The 20,757-nt window shown below is 36.3% G+C and overlaps 2 protein-coding genes across 5 annotated transcripts in view; both read right to left on the minus strand.

Annotated features, from left to right (window-relative positions):
- Nucleotides 1-2,729: 2,729 nt before the first annotated feature.
- On the minus strand, nt 2,730-15,073 carry LOC104322973 (coagulation factor XIII B chain). Of its 2 annotated transcripts, XM_009926403.2 has the most exons (12): nt 14,972-15,073; nt 13,256-13,456; nt 12,573-12,758; nt 11,959-12,135; nt 11,628-11,804; nt 9,751-9,930; nt 9,315-9,407; nt 8,443-8,625; nt 5,864-6,067; nt 5,220-5,402; nt 4,255-4,496; nt 2,730-3,765 (listed from the first exon to the last, which is right to left on the minus strand). In XM_009926403.2, exons 1-11 carry the CDS (start codon nt 15,051-15,053, stop codon nt 4,285-4,287), a joined length of 1,878 nt encoding a protein of 625 aa, XP_009924705.1. In that variant the 5' UTR covers nt 15,054-15,073; the 3' UTR covers nt 2,730-3,765; nt 4,255-4,284. The 2 variants fall into 2 exon arrangements, with proteins under 2 accessions (XP_009924705.1, XP_069645460.1); XM_069789359.1 differs by lacking the exon at nt 11,959-12,135.
- Nucleotides 14,656-20,757, minus strand: part of ASPM (assembly factor for spindle microtubules) — a 32,382-nt gene continuing 26,280 nt past the window's right edge. For all 3 annotated transcript variants that reach the window (XM_069789357.1, XM_069789358.1, XM_069789356.1), the window contains 6 exons: nt 20,236-20,427; nt 19,584-19,776; nt 18,928-19,082; nt 17,841-18,017; nt 16,659-16,831; nt 14,656-16,579 (listed from right to left, as the gene is read on the minus strand). In XM_069789357.1, the coding sequence (XP_069645458.1) occupies nt 16,474-16,579; nt 16,659-16,831; nt 17,841-18,017; nt 18,928-19,082; nt 19,584-19,776; nt 20,236-20,427 (996 nt within the window). In that variant the 3' untranslated portion in view covers nt 14,656-16,473. The remainder of the gene's footprint in view (nt 16,580-16,658; nt 16,832-17,840; nt 18,018-18,927; nt 19,083-19,583; nt 19,777-20,235; nt 20,428-20,757) is intronic.

Consider the following 20,757-nt stretch of genomic DNA (forward strand, 5'->3'; position numbering starts at 1 on the left):
AGGGTAGATCTAGATTAGATATAAGGAAGAGATTTTTTACAATGACTGTGGTGAGGCACTGGAACAGGTTGCCCAGAGAGGCTGTGGATGTCCCATCCCTGGCAGTGTTCAAGGCCAGGTCGGATGGGGCTTTGAGCAACCTGGTCTAGTGGAAGGTGTCCCTGCCCATAGCAGGGGGTTGGAACTAGATGATCTTTAAGGTCCGATCTAACCCAAACTATTCTATGATTCTATGATAACAAGCAAAAGGCTGATCTTGAAAAAATTTGCACAAGCCAAAGCTGGCACAGAAATGTTATATCATCTACCTACTACCTAGTCAGCGCTATCACTGTCAAATGACAAAGCTGAGATCTATTGCCATTCTGATGCTATTGGAAGGCTCTGCTACACAAGGAAAGGCACCAACAGAAACATAAAACAATTATTTTTATCATGTCTCACATGATCAAAAAAACCCCCATTCTTTTCTGAATGTTTCTTAAGAAGAGAAGGCTGGGAGGAGATGTTATATCTGGTTTTGGCTTCCTAATGGGAGAGTACAGAGAAGATAGAGCATACTCTTCTCAGAGATGCACAGTGATAGATAGGATGAAGGACAACACAAATCTGCAGCAAAAGAAGTTCCAGTTAGATATTAGGAAAAAAGATTCACCATGAGGTAGGCAGACATTGGAACAGATTCCCCAGAAAGGTTAGAAAATATCTCCTTGGAGATATTAAAATCTCAGCCAGACAGGGTCCTGAGGAACCTGATTCTTATTCTGCAATTCTGTACCTAACTCTGCAGAAAGCCAGCAAAAGTTCAGGACTGTTAAAGGGTTAAATTGAGGTCTTTGGTATGTTGATGGTTATTTTAAAAGTTATTCTAGCACCACAGTTTGGTAAGTCTAAGCAAATAGTGTCAAAGATACAAATTCTTTCTCTGCTTCTAAATACACTTCGGAGGTCAGAAACAATCCTGGACTTCTAAGTCACTGAGCCTCATTTGCACTATGTATTCCACGTACACCAAGCACAGCGTTTCGAAAGATGTGCTTTCAGCATCCCACCCACACTAGGACAACAGCATGCCTGAGCTGTGTGCCTGCAGCAGCTTCTCTGCTACCACAGCAGTGTGTGTAGCTGATCTAGGTCTTCCCACACTGCCTAGTCACATTTGCATTAATATATCCTGGGAAAATTAAGGTAGTGGAAAGGAGTCATTAACAAAGTTTCTTTACCTTCCAACAAGCAACTCGATCACTTCCTGTGTCTTCATTAACTTCCATAAGAATTCTGTGTTCAGTTGGTTTTGTAATGTTCATGTTGTAAATCTTTCTTTTTCAAGATTTCCCACAGATATTTCTGAGCTTTTTCAGATTTTGAAACCCGAGCTGTACCTCTCGCTTCCTTTCACTTAATTTTGATGTGCTAATTAACAGAAATAACATAGCCCCAAATTTAAAATTGCAAGCAACAAGTTTGTTTTCAAATAATTCATGCAAAAAAACCTGAAAATGTCAAAATGAAAGAAATCCACATTCTCTTTACCAGAGAAAATACCTGAATGCTGTCCTGATCATGCTGCAAACCCCCCCTCCAAGAACAAGAGAATTAAATACACTAGCACAGGCTGGTATTAGGAAGCAACTAGGAGGATGCTGATGCCATCAGGCCTGGAATGTACACCACCATAGTGATAGGTGGATGCTCCATCCATTTGTCTCAGGTGTTTCTCCCTGCTAGCTAGAGAATGTGCCTTCCCTCCCTGCCCTGAACAGGTCTTCCAGACCATGGAAACAGGTTTGATCTCTGTGGTATGGTCAAGACTATGAATCTGGGGTTTGGGCCTGGTCTAAACTAAGGTGATCAAGCACAGAGCTGCTTGACTAGTATCCCTGGAGAGTCTCAGCTGTATCATATGCATACCTTATTACCCTTTTTCTTGTTTATTGATCCTCTTTTCACCATGTTTGTACTTCCCTTTGTCCACACCGCTATCCTTCCAAATAAACAACCTGCCCCAAATTACTTTTTTCCCCGTTCATCCCCGTTTGGTTACATCCGTATTCAAATTTGGTTTTTCTGATACTGACACCTAGGTAATGTTGACCTTGTGTGGTGTTACTGATATGGTCAAGGATGTAGTTGCATTGCAAGACTTTGCTTACAGATCTAGTCCATCATGTAAACACCCTTCATGTTCAAGGGAAATAGTTTTTTCTTCTATCTTTCACAGACACAGGAATGATTAGGACATAAAAACTCAGAGACTGAGATGAATTTCTATGTATTTGGGCCTCAGCACAGCATCTGAATGCATAGCAAGCCTAGACGGCAGCTACTAAGGTAACAATGCTCAATACACCAAAATTTACTGGTTAAAAACTTACCACCAGTCATTCTGTTTAACCGAGTTCTTACATTATTTCTTAACTGAGAAAGACTCACCAATTCACGTTACAATAGTTTGTAACATGACCTAGAAATAAAAGCTATAGTGAACATCTAGTTCAGATCTACCTGTCACACATCAAAAGTTCATTATGTTAAATTACTAAATCTCATTGTTATTTGCCTTCATTTTTAAATACCACTTTACAAAGCAATGGCTTTTAATCTTTTGAAAGCATTTTGGAATGCTATTGTAAAAATAACATTCCACATGCTATTTATCAACCTTTTTTTCCCCACCAAATGGTTGACTAGGTTTTGATTAAATAAGCAGAATTTGTCTATTTCTTAAATGCTTCAATTTCTTTTTTATTTATTCACACAGCACTCACAAAAGCCTTGGAAAACAATACAGAACAACATACATGCAATGAAACCACAGAAAGATGGAGTTTAGACATAAAATATAGAAGAAACCCTTACACTAACTTTTTTATTAAAACATACTGTCGTGGTTTAACCCCCGCCAGCAACTAAGCACCATGCAGCCGCTCACTCACTTCCCCCCCACCCAGCGGGATGGGGGAGAAAATCGAGAAAAGAAGTAAAACTCGTGGGTTGAGATAAGAACGGTTTAATAGAACAGAAAAGAAGAAACTAATAATGATAATGATAACACTAATAAAATGACAACAGCAATAATAAAAGGATTGGAATGTACAAATAATGCGCAGTGCAATTGCTCTCCACCCGCCGATCGACACCCAGCTAATCCCCGAGCAGCGATCCCCCACCCCCTCTTCCCAGTTTATACACTAGATGTGACATCACATGGTGTGGAATACCCCATTTACGCCACTTTGGGTCAGCTGCCCTGGCTGTGTCCTGTGCCAACTTCTTGTGCCTCCCCAGCTTTCTCGCTGGCTGGGCACAAGAAGCTGAAAAATCCTTGACTGTAGACTAAACACTATTGAGCAACAACTGAAAACATCAGTGTTATCAACATTCTTCGCATACTGAACTTAAAACATAGCACTGCGCCAGCTACTAGGAAGACAGTTAACTCTATCCCAGCTGAAACCAGGACACATACTAAAATGGTTGAGAGGCAAACGTCCATATTCCTGAATTTTCTTCATAATTTCAGTCACACGTGTTCACAAGCAGAGCCCCAAGAGTACCTATGTTTAAGTGTCATAGGAAGTCATACAAAGTAGTTGGACTAGATATTTTAATAATTTAAATGCTCTCAATTAGCAAAACAAAGATGCTTGCTTGAGTTTTTTTAGGTTTTAAATGGTTTCATAGATCCCTTGAACACTTTTTTTTTTTTTAAATACTTGCTCTTTTTTCTTGTCCCTCAAGCCTTGTCCTTTAGAGGCTTCTTACCTGTGGAAGGAGACATGGGTGCTGTTAAGATGTACAAAATAATAGGCATCTCCTTTCTCACTGTAAAATTAGAGTTTAATGTCCATTTGAAGGGCATAAAATTAAATCTCAATTTAGCTATATTCTGTAGTCACGAAAGCACTCATGCTATCAAAATCACCAATATCCTCACAAAGGGCACTACTTGCTCAACATCTTCTCATCGTGGCACTTTGCTCAAGTCCTCCAGATTGTGATGCATCCTCAAGTTTATCACTGTAAGCCTTACAAAACTCCTTCATCCTAAATTTCCCACGTGTATGCCAATATTGCATCCTTCTGCTGCATTCCCAATCCTTATACCACAAAGCACTTTCACTTCCCTCCCCCTTCAGCTCAGACCCACCAATGCCACTGAACACTCATTTCTCAAAGCTGACTGTAGTGATCTTGAAAATATGAGGCCATCTTAATTCAGCTGTTAATACTAGATAAAGAATGTGTACATACCCTTCCTATAGGCTTTCCTGAAGTCCATACTTATTTTTCTCTTTCAACACACCTTGGATACGTCAGCTGTCCTCTCTTACACTGCACTTGAAATAAAGTTGTACCAGATTCTGCTCCAAAATGGTTCTGTTTACAGTAAAATCCAACATAATCCCCATGGTAAAAGTAAATTTGATTCTCATAGAACCCTTGCAGCAGCACATTATTTTTCTCCATTTCATTTTTTGACAAAGTACATGGCTCTAAAGAAGAGAGACTTAATCAGTGTTAATAAATCAGTTATTTTTGAAATAGCATCATTTTGACTAGTCTACACTAAAACTGTAAATTATTTCCCATTCCCTTAATATATTATACATGAAATCACTGTACTTTTGGATACTGCAGGCATGTCATATTTAAGGAAACAAAAAGCCAGACAAAATTACATGTGCTTCTATTAAAACTTTCATCTCTAACTGAAAAAAAAAAATGAAGTTGAGATCTTAAAGTTCTAGTTGACAATACTCAATTTATAAATTCTGGGTATCTGAATTTAGAGAGAGTTGGGGTTGTTCAGACTGGAGAAGAGAAGGCTCTGGGGAGACCTTATTGCAGCCTTCCAGTACTCAAAGGGGGCTTATAAGAAAGACGGGGACAGACTTTGTAGTAGGGCCTGTAGTGATAGGACAAGGTGTAATGGTTTTAAACAAGAAGAGGGTAGATTCAGATTGGATATAAGGAAGAAATTTTCTACAACAAGGGCGGTGAAACACTGGAACAGGTTGCCCAGAGAGGTTTTGGATGCCCCATCCCTGGAAACAGTCAAGGTCAGGTTGGATGGGGCTTTGAGCAACCTAATCTAGTTGAAGATGTCCCTGCTCATTGCAGGGGGTTGGACTAGATAACCTTTAAAGGTCACTTCCAAACTATTCTATGATTCTATAAATTATACAGACAAATAAGTGCGTACTTATCACACCTACCTATACAAACTGGTGGTGAAGTCCACTGTCCTTCAGAACAGTAGATTCTCTCAGATCCTTGCAAAAAATGATAGTCAGAGCAACTATACTGAACTGAAGAACCACTGTCATACTGGGTCAGGGGTGGGACAGTAAGAGCTCCATTCACAATAGAAGGTGGAGAGCCACATTTTTCTGCAGGAGCTGGAATAATGTTAAAAAACACTTGAGAAACATTCAGCTTAAGAAACTAACAAATCAGCAGCTTTAAATGCCTGTCAACACTAGATATCTATCAGCTCTCAGTGTATTTTTGTACTTCATTGTATCTCAGATCAGAATGCAATCTCCTGCTTAATTCTAACCATAACAAATCCCTTGTGTGCATTTAATTGTTTACAGCTGTCTTTCTATAGAGCTTTGGGTTCCCTGGGCTTGGAGAAGAGCTCCTCCCTCCTTTCTACAGCCTTCCCCCATTTTTCCATGTTTGGATATATTTAACAATATAGCTGTCTTGTGCAAGGATATCTGTGCATATCTGTATTGTTGAATCCTAAGCTTCTATGATTTACAACAGATTCCAGGCCTGCACTGCCAAAGCAAATTTTTTCTAAATAGGTCTAAGATTGATAATTAAAAAGGCAATAAATAAAGTATTGTTTTACCTTGCATAATGCATTTTGGATATTTCAGTTTGCCGTGGCTACACTGTGTCCTCCCGGGAGATGGAATGGTAGTCTGGACAAAATTGTATCCCTGTTTACATTCAAACTCTATGAGATCACCATGTAGGAAAATTAACTCTTCCTGTCTCCATTTCAACTCTATGTTGTTGCTGTTCATATCAGTTACATTAAGAATGCATGGTTCTAGGAAATAAAAATGTACTTCAATAAAAAGGAACCTTAAGTGATTTCCTAGCTCCCTTTTGTAGGAGTCAAGAAAGAGAAATCTAAATCAATAGTTCTAAAACGTTTTCAAACCTTGCAAGAAGAAGAACTATAGATGCATAAAAAAAAGAATGCAAATGTAAAGAAATGGGCTGAAGTAACGGAAATAACATTAAAAAAAAAAAAAAAAGCACCTAAACTGGGAACAGTAAATCACAGAACACATACTTCTGACAAGATCTAGCTTTTACAAGAAGCCTGGGTTTACCACTGAAGAAGAGAACTTCTTTACTGTAACTTGAAAGGACTTCTATAATGAAAATAGTCATCCATCAAAATTAACCAGTCAGATTTGGCTGACAGGTTTGGTAAGCCCTTCGAGGATAGTAGTAGTTAATACACAGTAAATTTAAACTGTTAGCCTAAGGAAGTGTTTTAACAATTCCCTTTGCTTTGCTTTTTTCTATGTTTTGTCACTGTTAAAATAATTTAGAGATCTTCCAAAAACTTTTTGGAAGTTTTCTGTTCTTCTTTGGCTTTTTCAGGTTATTCAAGGTCTATCTGACAGGTTTCTTAAAATTTAGTGCCAGGATCACTTCAAGTAGCCTAGCTTTCCATTAGACAGTTAACCTCATTAACTTTTGAAACCACTGCTACACTGCAGTAAAGCCTGACGGAGGGACAGTGTTGTAGTTTAACCCCAGCCAGCAACAAGGCACCACACAGCTGCTAGCTCACTTCCCTCCCACCCAGTGGGATGGGGAAAAGAACTGGGGGGGGCGGGGAAGTAAAACTTGCGGGCTGAGATAAAGACAGTTTCATAGGACAGAAAGGAAGAAAATAACAATGATAATAATAATAATGAAAGAATTAGAATATACAAAACAAGTAAAGCACGATGCAGTTGCTCACCACTTGCCGACCAATGCCCAGTCAGTTCCCAAGCAGCAATCTGCCCCCCAGGCCAGCTCCCCCCCGTTTATATACTGGGCATGATGTCACATGGTATGGAACACTCTTTTGGCCAGTTTAGGTCAGCTGCCCTGGCTGTGACCCCTCCCAACTCCTTGTGCCCCTCCAGGCTTCTTGCTAGCTGGGCATGAGAAGCTGAAAACTCCTTGACTTAGTCTAAACACTACTTAGCAACAACTGAAAACATCAGTGTGTTATCAACATTCTTCTCATCCTAAATCCAAAACACAACACTATACCAGTTACTAGAAAGAAAATTTACTCTATCCCAGCTGAAACCAGGACAGACAGTTACAAAAATAAATTTCCACAAGTTCCACAAGAATCACTGCCTGGTAGAGGAGGCCCTTATTAATGCTTTTCTGAGGGAAAGGCAAGGAGAAATCAGTTATTACACATTCTGATAACAGCACCATAACAACAAATTGGTATGGATATTTTCCTGAAACTACAGTATGTGCTCTTTCTGGTCTGATTAGGTCAGGGTTGAAAAGAAATCTCAGAAAACTTGGAAAAAATGGTGTGGTTATTTGGATGCTTAGGAGACAAATAATGCTCATAGGAAATGAGTTTTCATTATTTCACAGGGTGTGTTAAATTTGGGTATTCAGATCCAAGAATGCTGATCTAGACCTTTCAATCCAGGCGAGGTACATTTTACCCATTTAGAAATAAGGAATTAAAACTGAACTGGTTATTTATTTGCATTTTCACAGTAGATTACAAACTTAAAGTGAGTCAATTTAACAAAGGATACTAGTAAAATAGAATTATTTTGTTACAGGAAGGAAGGAAAGATAAACAAACAACTCTTGTAGATTATCAGAAGTAGTATTCCTTCTAGTATTGGTAAATTCCTAATGGGAGTTCTATACATTGTTTTGAACAGCATACATAAGAACAACATGAAAAATTAGAAAGTCCAGAATGAATTAGAGATATAAGGACACATAATAAAAACAAGGGCTGAAGGTTTAAATATGGAAGTCCAAGAAGTCATTGTATTCCTTATTAATCATATCTAAAAGCCATTTTGGCAATGGCTGCAGTCGATCCTTCTAAACATCTGTCAAAGGACAGGAAGAAATTCACTAAATGGAGAATATGGGAGAAAGAAATTAGAGAATCCTCCTAGGTAACAGGGACAGCTATGTTCTAGAATAGCTCACTCAGGAAAACCAAGGAATCTATTTAATTGGGTGTTTGTAAGAACAGATCAGAGGACACCTAGCAGGAATGGCCTAGGTATATTTGATTTTGGTTCACCCTCATGTTTCTGGAATCTTTATTAAAGGTGGTCAGGAAAAGATTACCTAGAAGTTCTTTCCAGTTTTACCTTTCTATATTACATATGACAAAACTTTTTTTCTTACAAGACTTACCTAAGCAAGTTGGTTGTTCTGTCCAGTTTCCTTGTTCACAGTAAACAGTACTAGGTCCATCCAAAAAATGGTAACGCTGACAACCATATTCTACCGAGGAACCATTTTTGTAACTTGTCAATAATGGACCAAAGAGAACACTGTTTTTAATCACAGGTGGAGAGGTACAGGCTTGCTGCATTTCTAATACAAGGTAGGGAGATGGGTAATTAGATCTTTAAAACAATGTTAACACTGGTGAAAGTATCAGACTAATAATAGACTGAGCAAAAAATTTACATACAAATAAAATGTAAACCAATATAATTTCTTTTTCAAATTTCATTTTCAGAAACTCTATGCTTGCCTTACTGAATTGCAGACAGGCATTCTACTTCCATCTACACTCCTCATCTAATTCCACTCTGGACTCTTACCAGTTTAGACTCAATATAGATTAGTTCTTTTTCTGTGATGAGACAGTCTTTATTTGTTGGTTGAAACATTTAACCCATATGTCATTCAAAATAAACAAAAGAAAACTCTCTGGAACTGTTAATCAAACGATCACCAAAATCCTCATGAATTTGCATGTTCAGACAACATTAACAGAAAGAATACAGAATGACTGAAGGTAAATGATAACATATGAAATGAAATTACAAATACACAGCAGGCTTATAGGCGTACTTTATAATCACTAGAAACAAGCAATACTGGCCTTTCATTCATTCAGACTGCTACACTGACATCTGTAGCACATGCAAACATTTTCAAGGGTAAGGAACTGTACTACTGCAGAAGAGTAGCAACAGTAGTCATACAATGCCTATAATAAATAGCACTGGAGAGTACTGAAGTGTCTTTTAAATAGAAGAGCAACGTTCACCTACTTGTATCTTCATTGTGATATGTTTTGCTTGCCCTTATTGCTGCATCTGCCTCAAGTGATGGTGGTGCCTCTGATGCCTGTTTATCCATAGTTCCTATAACCATAGCAGAAACGTAGAACCAGTTTTCTCAGAAATAACTCATTTTCAAATACCAAAACAGACAGACACTGATGCATTGTAAGATGTAATAAAAGTCATATTCCAGGGGAGAACTACACAACACGGATGTCAGCTGAATTCACCTAGCTCATCCTTTCTCCTTAATCTGTGAACAATGGATTGTCTGCAAACTATGCAGCACTTTACCTCTCAAGCATTTTCACAGAGGACGACATAAACAGTTTTGCAAATACGGAAACCAAGGCTGTCCAGAAAATTAAAGCATTGTTTGAAGAATCGTTTCTGTTCAGTAGTCAGTCTTCACAAAACTACTAACCAATACAAATAGGGGGTGATGACCATTTTCCTTTTTCACACTGGATTTCCTCAGATCCTCTTACTTCAAAGGTACTTTGACACTGTATACGAATTTTGTCTCCATTGTGATATGTTCTTTTAACTGTGGTGATATGGGTGTGAGGAGGAAGCGGTGGTGGAGGACATTTATTTTTTACATCTGAAAACAAAAAATGCATATTGCTTTCTCATTAATCAAAACAATGGACACAATTAATTTTACTATACAACATGCAAGCCTATCACTCAAAAACTTTTTTGGTTGGGCCAGAGTAATTGCTTACTCCCATTTTCTTAACAAAATGGGAGACCAGAACAAAAAAGTGATTTTACGTTCAACAAATATGAAATAGAGGTATTATGCTATTGTACTGCTATAAACAAACTTGTAATTTCTCCACATAGACTTAATAAAATGGTCTTTAAAGGACTTCAGGAAATAGAGGTTTCCCATACCCTCCATTGATATAATATTTAAAAGCAGCTTCTGTATTAATTCTAATGCTACAGAAGCAGCAACAATCATAGCCCATTTCCTACCCCCAAATTAAGTTTACAATTACTGTATCCTCAAAACTAGATTTACGCCATGTTTTCATTCACCTGAGCACCCCACCTTCTCTGCGCTCACTCAAGAAAAATTTCTGCTGTGTCATCAGAATAAATACAGGGCTAGGGTCCTAAAACATGCCATTTAATTGAGAGCTTCCAGTGCATTTTAAAAGCTACAGTATCTTCTAGGAAAGGAAGATGAACTTCATAATCAGTCACATAGTCTTCTACAAGATTAGCTATAAAGGAATTACAAAGCACTAATTTTACTGAAAACTGTGCTTAACTCAACCGTATTTTTTAAAGGTTAAATATAATTTTTTTTTAATCTCAAGCACCACCCACACAACGATTATTAAATTTGCTTTAGAAAACATACTTCACAAGAAAAATTCCTATAAAAATATATTGGAAATGGATACCATAGATTTACCTTAAATCAATAAGAATGATTGATTGTCCCATCCTCTATCATCAACATCTAGCATCCCTTGTATATAAAGCAGACAATTTGTTACCACGAGGCAGTGAGATGTCCTAAAGCTCAGAAGTAATCCTCAAAGGGGGCATATACAGATAAGACAATGACCCACAACTATCAAGGCATGTTGAACAATATTATAAATTTTCAGCTAACCTAAATGTTTGTACTGTTTTCTGCTATATACTAGATCTCATCTGGTTCACTAGACCTTTCATTCTTTTGAAAATTTCTTTTCTGAGAATACGCATTATCCCCCAATGAGTGGAGAAGTGATAGTAATTGCAAAAGGTGTGTTTCTGTCCTCAGGATGACCTTTCTAGTTAATCCTGTTGAAAACATGTAGTTTGGTGAGGCTGTAAAGCTCTGAAAAGTACCACAATCCCCATGCTCAGGACAAACTTGTTATAAATTTTATTTTTACTGCCTCTCAAGAGCCATGCTCCCACCTCACAAGGCAGGATCAAAAATGCTTGATTAAACCTTCATGTAATCTGAACTTGGTTTAACTTGAGCTTCAGGGGATGAACAACTTCCCTGTAATTGTTGACTCCTGCTTCTCCAGGATACAACATACAGAGAAACAACAGCAAGAGACAGTATCTGCTCTATTGTTAGAGTCCACTGATAATTAATACCAATTATCATTCCTTTCCTCCCTGCTACCTTGGCTACATGCCCTTCAGCTAACACTTGATTTCTACTTACGCTGTGAACTGGTACAAAAAGCATATTTTTATTTTGTATTCACAAAGCATTTAATGAAAGAAGGTTCTAGTCTTTCACCAAGAATTTGACATAGTAATACTATAAAAATAAGGTACCTTCACATACTGGAGGATCTGGATGCCATCCAAAATAATAACATTGGATTAGGTCAAAATCACTGACAGAATAATTTTCCTCACAGAAAAAGTGAACTACATCTCCCTCTTCATAGATTTCCTTCACAGGATAGAAACCTCCATGTGCTATTGCACTCAAAGAGGTGCAAGTTATTTCTAGGAAGAAAACACACAGCAGTGAAAACCAGTTGAGGAAGGCTTCCCCTCCACCCCCACAACAGCTTATTAAAAAAAGCCTTTTTGCAAATTTTTGTTCATTTGTAGAATAAATCGCATTTCAAACAGAATTATTTTCCAGCCCATTACATACTAGTGCAGTTTGGAGTAAGGGACCACCCATGTGTTAGACACACTGCTACTTCTGTAGAGTTTCCTCCTGCAGTACGATAACCCGCATCACATTCGTATAGTAGTGTTTCATTCAGTTGAAGCTCCTGTTGGGCTGTGAAGTAGCTGCCATGATGTAAATTGGGTACCTGACATGACTCTTAAACAAATAAAGCATATGCATAATATTAATTGCTCTTTTCATTTCAAGTTATCAATCTAAATTTTTCTTTAGATACACCTTAGAAGTGGTCATATCCAAGGCAAAATCTTTGCAAATAATGAACAATTTAAAATGCAGTAGTTTACACAAGTTTTCCAGGTGTCATTTGGGAAGAAAGTTTGGATGGCAACAGATTTATTTGAAACAGTGCAATTTCTTCTATACTGATTCCTTCTACATATAATTTTATCTATACCAATTCACAAAACTAGCAGCATGTGAAATCTGACCACTTCTTCCCACGAGGTACAGCTGAGAACCCGCTTTAGGAGTACTCAAATGATAACCTGACATAGGCAGCTTGGCCCTACAGGTACAGCAAGGACAGTAGAATTATATAAGAGATTCAAAAGGAGAAAAATGCAGAATCCTACCAAATTTTTTAGCACAGCTTGGCTGGGAGGACCATCCTTCTGGCCGACATTGCACTGTATCTTCAGTACCACCGCTTGGAGTGTGGTAGCCTGGATTACATTTGTACTGAAGCTTCTCATGTATTTTGAAGTACATTTCTGTACCGTAAAAAAAGCCATTTTCCAAAACAGGCTTGTTACATTTTTCTAAATGAAAGGAGATAGCTTGGTTAGAAAGAAAGAATTAATGGAATATTTTTGTTTTCTGATAAGCAAAAGAAGGGATTTAGCTATCCTGATCTAATCTTGGTTTTCTTAACCTACTGAACTCTACCATAATCATCAAACCAATGGTAATAACATGGAACACGACAACCAAGGAATCTAGAGCTAGGGAGGCTCTACAAGATAAACATCTGAGGGGAAACTATCTATTAGTTTTCCCAAAATAAGGAAACTGGGCAACTTTGGCATTCTTATAAAAACTTACATGGTAAAAGCCCTTAAAATATGTATCATTGTAAAAATATTCCATATATAAACATATGTAGTTTATATACATAAAGGATTAATTTCACCTTGTTGTCCTAACTTACACATTTTATCCCTTCTGTTATGTAGCTTCTGTTCCTGTATGTTCCAGAAAATCCAGCTGGAAAAGTTTCCTGCTAGAAGCAATGACGAGATTAAGAAAGCTAACTCACTGTAGCATTGTGGCACTGGAGACCATCCTTTTGCTGTACAAGTTATTCTTCCATCTTGAGTCCCAGTTTCAGTTGTATAACCAACCATACAAGAATAGGAAAGTTTTTTTTCCTTACGCATAGGGAAATAATAACTTTTGAAATTATAATAGTACTGGGCAATCTTTCCACTTTCAATATGTGGCAAATCACAAGGTTTATCTGCAAAAAGATAAATAAATATTGACTCTTTATTTAAGCCCAGAAGATGTAAGCATGAGCACCCTTTGCTGCATAAACATACTGATGCCTGCTCTAAAATCCAGTGGCAACGGTGTCAAGATTAGCTATGCCATAGCTCCTCAATTCAGCAAACATTATCAGAACAGTATGACAAACTTCTAGGAGGCAACATATATGAGTTAAATTCCCTTTCTTCAGCAAGTTTAAGAACAGAGTCAACAGAAAAGATAGACAAAATGGAGGTTAAGGAAAGAACAAGTAGAACGGCAATTAAAAAAAACAACACACAAACCAGTAATAGCAGACAACCTTTAAAAGGAATTATGTTGTATAGGACATTAATTCATTAATAAAAAAAAAACAAAACCACAAACCAAAAAGCAATACTTATGTTTCTATTTCTTATAAAACTATCCTTTGAGTCTCAAAAATTCTCTCCATGGCATTACAAGGCAATCAACCTGGAGAATCAAGTTTTTAAAACTGAATCACCATCCATGAAACTCAGTATAATAGGGCAGAATTTTCCCACAAGTTGGCACTGCTGTATTCACACTACACATACTAGAACCTAAATAACAAACTATTGCTCCTTCACTCAACGGCACTAGAATTTACTGTATTTACTAGAATTTTCTGCCAGTTTAGTATTTTTACTAAAGAGAAAGTGCCGAGATAATTTTTTTTTAATAATTCCCTTCCCCACACAGCCAAGGTATCACATCTAGATAATAAAAAAAAGAAACCCAAACCTGAGGGTAATGAAGACAGAAATAAAGACAGAAATGGTTGCCACCTACATACCTTTTGTTTTGCTTTCCAAAGGATATCAGTGTAATTTCAACTGCTTTGCATAAGGAGAAAACTAGTGAAGACAGAAGTAGTTGCAACAAATATGCTGGAATTAAATATACATTAGCAGATACAAAATGAAATGCAAAAAAAAGGGGACACCTTTTCAATTAATGGAGGTATACCCTCATATACAGTCCACAGCTTTGTGAACTTGCAGTTCCAGTGGTACGTAAGCTATATAAACCCAGGAATTTTAAGCAATGCTGAAAATAGGGATAAGGAAATGCAGAACCACCCCAGACTAGCTTCTGCAGGTTCCACTTAACTTCCACTCTTTTGCTTTGTGGTAAAGCCAAAACACTTCAATCACCAAGACAATTCAATACATAAAATGTTTTAATACTACAAAATCTAATTTGTATAAGTACCTTAAAACCACTCAAATACATTTCAAAAGAAACTTTTTCTGAATAAAAATCTGAACACTCCAATATTACAGCTTTGAAGCTTAGATATGAATCTATAGACCTAAGCTACAGCAACAGCCAAGTCATGATCATCAGCCACCTGATAACAAAATTATATTTAAAAAACAGTGTTTACTCTTGGTAAATATATGAAAGACATTACACTCGTTACCTAGACTGCATTTTCTAGATTCATTGTACATTTATTAACAATAGATTTCAGTGTATTTACCTTCTGCAAAGAGCTTGCCTGAACACATCATAACTAGGAAGAAAAAACAGCTTTTAAATCTCATCTTCATTACTGTCTCCATCAACAGTTTCCATCACCTGTGAAAACTCCCCAAGTATTACTTTTGTAAATAATTAACTGGGTTTTCAAAGGTATTCACAAATGCCTTGGTGGCCATGGTATTTTGTAGCAAGTTATTTCACTGAAAACACTATTTTCATTTATTTTAGTTTTCCAAATACCCTAACACTAGACTTGCAGAATTCTACTGCCATTTGGCATACTGTACATCAGTAAAGAGGACAGGATTTATCATTTTACAGTGAAACCAGGCAACAAGCTTATGGAACCATTTAAACTAATTGAATGCTGTTCCCCTCAGAACCTCCCGAGTTCCAAGTTTAAAGGGCATTCTGTTATCAGATTATTTACTTTGGCTCAAATAAGAGGAAATAGAAAATTCTCCCCTCCTCCTGCCTAGCCCCATATAACCAGTCAGTTGTATTCTATATATTATTAATTTTGGAGGCTCTTACATTAAGAGCATAGTGACTACTATTATCTGTCTGTTGTGTTTTGCTGTATATAGCTAGTCCCTTTTGAGTCTTTCTTTAAACAAACAAATAGAACCTCATTTACAATGCATTATCACCTAACTAACTAAATGGCTACTAGTTGATTTAGCATCATGTTCCACCCTTGGGAGGCATAATCTTTAAATTTGGGGGTGGGAGGGTATAAATTTACAGTTTTCATTTTCTTGGCCTTGCTCTAAGAAGATGCAATTCCAAGGCACAAGAGAACAGAATTTAAGGGAGATGCTGTGATGAACACCATCTATTCAGCCAGATGAGATGCATGCTTGCATATATAGCTCACTTGATAGGAAGAAAGCACTCCTAAATCACCTCCCTTAAAATATCAGGTCAGAATTTCTAAATTCACCATTAAAACATCCCGTTGTTCCATCATTATCTTGTAGTATTTAAAATAAAAAAATTAGAACTATAAAAAAATTTTTTTCTACAGTCACACATGATCCCTCAAAACCTTACTAGAAACTAAACTCAGGCTCCCCCAATACAGTAGCCAGTTTTGAAATCCACAGACTATGCCTCCCTTCCCACCTATACCTCTCCAGATCAGACAAGCCAACATAACTGTCCCACACAAATGACTTTTTTTAACAGAATTCTACAATATTTGATCAGTGAGGAATACCATGCTACTTGTAAGATTCACAGTTGAGTAATAACAGTACATTACTGCACTAGTGAAATTTCCAGGCCTTATGATTTTATTGTACAATTGCTTTTGGTAAGTAGTACAAAATAGGATTGCAAAAGCTGTATACAATAGAAAAAAGTTACAGAAACGTTAATTGCAATTTGAAAAAACATTTTCAAGGGTAGCTTGACAATTATTTGCTTTTTTTCAAAATGATTTAGTTGTCTACTACATACATGCTGTACAAATACATTTTCATATACACCATTTACACTTCAGTAGCAGGCAATACCAAGTGTATCCATCACCATCAGAATTGCTTGCAGAGGATCCACAATTTCTTGCATGTTATCTTTCCTCAAAACCCAGTCTGGTTTAATTCTGTGAAAATATTAATGGCTTGTCATTAAAACATTATATTTCCACAGCAGAAACAGCAGACTAATTATTAAGCTCTTACCTTGAAACTGGTTTTATTCTTAGAGGAGTTACTGGAACAAAGGAAGTTCCACTTAAGAAAGTGTTTGTTTTCTGCTTCAGAAGTGTTCTCTCTGCATCCATTTTATGTTTACGAGCTGTAAGCTTATACAGGCTTTGAATGCAAGTAACAGTTCTTGGTATGCTTCGGATTTCCTGAGAAAAGGTGAAAAAAGTAGACAGTTAATGCTACGAGTTCAAAAGCAACTTAACAAATCAAGAAATCTGTTTTGTTCAATGAAAACTGAAGGTTTAAAATTTAAGCTGAACTTCTACCCACAGGTACAGTGAAACCATTTTAAAGCCAGCACACCTACAAGTCAGTGGTCTAATGCCTTCAAAATACTCAACAACTGGTATGCAACCTGACATCTCAGAAAATTTAAGCTCTTAAAAGTCAGATTTTTCCAATTTCTCATTCAAACCAATTTTCACATATGCCACTAGCATATGCCTTCAACGACTGGTACAGAGAGACAAATTCATGTTTGTACCCATCTTCATAGCACTGAAAGAATGCAATAGTCAGAAGTGACTGGATAACTTAAGTGCTTATATCTGATAGATAAACAGCTAGTGAATTTATAGCATAGAACCCAGACTACCCTAATAACCTTACTGTGGATTCTAGCCATAGGCATGAACAAAGGAAATTTCTTTCAGAAACAGGCTGTGTCTCTGTTACAATAGACTATGTCAACACAAAGTCATAGACAATTACATTGCCAGTTGTTACTGACAACAGAGACCTTAACTTTATCTCAAAAGCAACGGTAAACTTTCAGAAATGGAATAAAAGTTAATTAAAGTGGCAACTAAACTATATCTAATGCCAAGCAATTGATAGAAAGTCATCAGAACCCTGTAGAAAGCAAGAATTGTGATACTGAATCTTGCAAGAATTGCAGGATCAGAACCTCGATGTCTGTCTTAATAGCTCTGAGTGACCAGGGCATACAAAGCATAAAATAATGAGTGTTTTCACCACCTTGGAAATGCTTTTTTTTTTTTTTTTTTAATCAGAATTTACTCATAATTAGTATTTCAGCCATGATAGGTCTGCTAGAGAGGGAGAGGAAAAAAATAATAATTTACAACGACCACCAAAACACGCCAGAAAAACACGTTAAATGAAATTATTAAATCCAAAACATTTAAGCCTTACCAAAGCTCTTTTTGAGTCCTTTGAAAGGATGGCCAACAAACAACAGGTCTTTGTGAAAATGCTTCCTCCTTTCTCTGAAATTTTGTCCCCAGCTTTCCCTCTGTATATTTGCAGTAGGTCTAGCAACGTATCTATAGAATTTTCTACTTCATAAACTGCTTGAGTAGTTCTTTCATACTGTTATACAAGAGAGAGACAAGAGAGGTTATACGGACAGATCTTTAAAATATCTTTCAGGTTAGAGGAAAAAGCAAAATCCATATTCTCCCTTAGATGAAATTTGTAGCTGATCTGGCATCCAAGCAATAAAAATCACTTCTGTATGTTACATCATTGTAACAGGTTACAAAAAGCCATCCCCCCTTGTTTAGAAAACTGTAGAATCTGATTTTACATTTAAAATAGAATAATAAATTAGAATAAGTTTAGAGAAATTTAAAAATAAGTTTAGTCTAAATGTTTTGGGGTTTTTTTTCCTGAAATAAAAATAAAATAATTTGAATGTAAATGCCTATAGGATGGATATAAGATCAAAACCTATGTTTAGCAAATATTTTAAATTTCAAAGTAAAAAAACCTCTAGAACAATCAATCCATAGTCAGTAACTACAGTACTAACACAGTACTGAAGCAGCTTTAAGTATTTATGAAAATAATCACTTCTGTAAGAAATCCAAAAGTGTAAATATAGCCTATTCTATGACACGAATTTGGAAAAGTAGTCTGTCTTCTGGAACATATACGTTTCTACCTTAAAAAAAAAAACTTCACAGCTTACCCTAAGTGCTACGGTTCTGCATTTCTACATGGTTTCATGCAATACTTGGGATACCTTGCAATGTAATCAGTTAGAAGTAAAACTATTACACTTTGAGACCATGAAATAACTTTCTTTTGCCAAAAGGAAAATTAAATCGTAATTATTACAAAGTAGATAATTAGTTTCAAAATAGCATAGTTAAAATTCAGAAATTTTTTTATTTATTCAAAACTATTACTTTTGTTGTTTCAAATTTATCCAGAAATTTTGAGGGTAAATAAAGTAGTCTACAGCTTATAAACCTGCAAAAGAAATTATTAAAGTTACCTTTGAAACATTAAGTAGAACCTGAATTGAATATCTGATCACATCCATGCATGGAACACTCCGGTTACAACTTCGGATCAGAACAAAAATAGTGAAGATTGCTCTGCTCTGGGCCATATTTTCACAACAGAGTGGGGACAGCCTGGTAGCCACCTCTGTGATAATTAAAACAAACAAACAAACAACAACAACAAAGAAAACTCTGAAGCTCAAGTAATTTAATTGCAAACCCAGGGTTTTCCCTTACTTTTAAGTAGAAGTGCAAAGAAGTAAAAATTGCAATTATTTACTTAAACAAGTATTTCTAAATCAATAGCTTTAGTATTTCAGACTAAAAATTAAGCAAACAAAACAATCCATGGAGAACATATACTGATAATAAACATAACTGAACTATATAAGGCATAGTATTACAGGACTGCCAGGAAATCAGAGCAATCAAAGGATTTCCATTCCCTATGTAACCATTTTAATACTGTTCTTAAATCAATTATCTAATTTTAGTCTAGAAAAAACCCTCCATTACACTCCCTAACATGTTCACATTTTACAATCATACAGAAAGCCTAAATATCATTATGAACTCTTTTCAGCTGAAAAATTCCAGTTTCTATCATCCTGGAAATCTATCAGTTATAATAAAATAAAATACTGACCAAGATGCTTTAATGCTGCAAGAATATAAGAGAGATGTTTGTATTTTAGAAGGTATTCAATAGCAATTGCTGTTCTGTTGCACAATTTGTTTTCTTCTCTGCTCTTTTCATTAGCCTTTTCTAAACTACGTCTTAAAGCTTTAGTTTTTGCTGTGTCATTACTCTTTCTCCAAGAATATCCTCTCCACAATGCCTACAGAAAAGAATTTCAAAGGGAAAAAAGTTGTAAACAAGAGACCATAGAACTTCCATTATCATTCCAAATCAATTTTACACAAGTCTAACAAAGTATTTAATTACCTTGGTTATTAATTTTTAAGTTATTATCAGAGTTTAATCTTCCAGTACTGGATTTTCAAGACAAAAGACCAAACCAAACATGTATATGCACTCCACACTCACTCCCACATAAGTCATCTCAACCAGTATCTGCTTAATATTACTTCAAGATCTGTTTGAATTTAGCTTTTATGTCTAAACTGAAGCTCACAGGATAAATTCTGAACTGATAAATTCACCAACCAAAGTAAACGTCTTCCCTCTACCCAAAAACCCATGAGAGAAAATAAAAAAAACCAAAAAAACCCAAACAAACTAAAAAACACCCAAAACTTAAAAAAAAAATTGTAGTTTTCTTACAAGAAGTATTTACCTGAAATTTAATTACTCCAACTGCAAATTTTCTCCTACGTCTGCAGGCAAGGAATCTTCGTACATTTTGCTGGATTATGGTTGCTGCATTATTTCTGTGATTTAGCCAGCCTCGAATCACATGTTGTAACTGAATGATTCTTTGATAATCTCTTAGAAACCTCTTTTGTTGCATTTTAGCTCGGAACCATCTCTGTTTAAAATTAAAGTAGCTTTCCATTTATTTATTTAATACTTTTCCCTAAATTCCCTTTTCCGATCCTAAACAAACATTGATAAGAACTGCAGAACTATTTTAACATGAGCTTTGACAGATAACAGGCACTATAAGCTTCACTAGCACTCATATAGTCACCATGACACAGCTCTGATTGGTGTGGGGGTAGCTGAAATGCAAGACTACAAAATGAAAACTTAACTAGGAGCAGTTAGGAAAGCATTCAGAACGAGAATCAGAATCAAACAGGAATTGGAATAGAATAGAGTTTTCAGTTGGAGGGGACCTACAAAGATCATCTAGTCC

The sequence above is a fragment of the Haliaeetus albicilla genome, chromosome 8, assembly GCF_947461875.1.
Source record: "Haliaeetus albicilla chromosome 8, bHalAlb1.1, whole genome shotgun sequence".
Lineage (NCBI taxonomy): Eukaryota > Metazoa > Chordata > Aves > Accipitriformes > Accipitridae > Haliaeetus > Haliaeetus albicilla.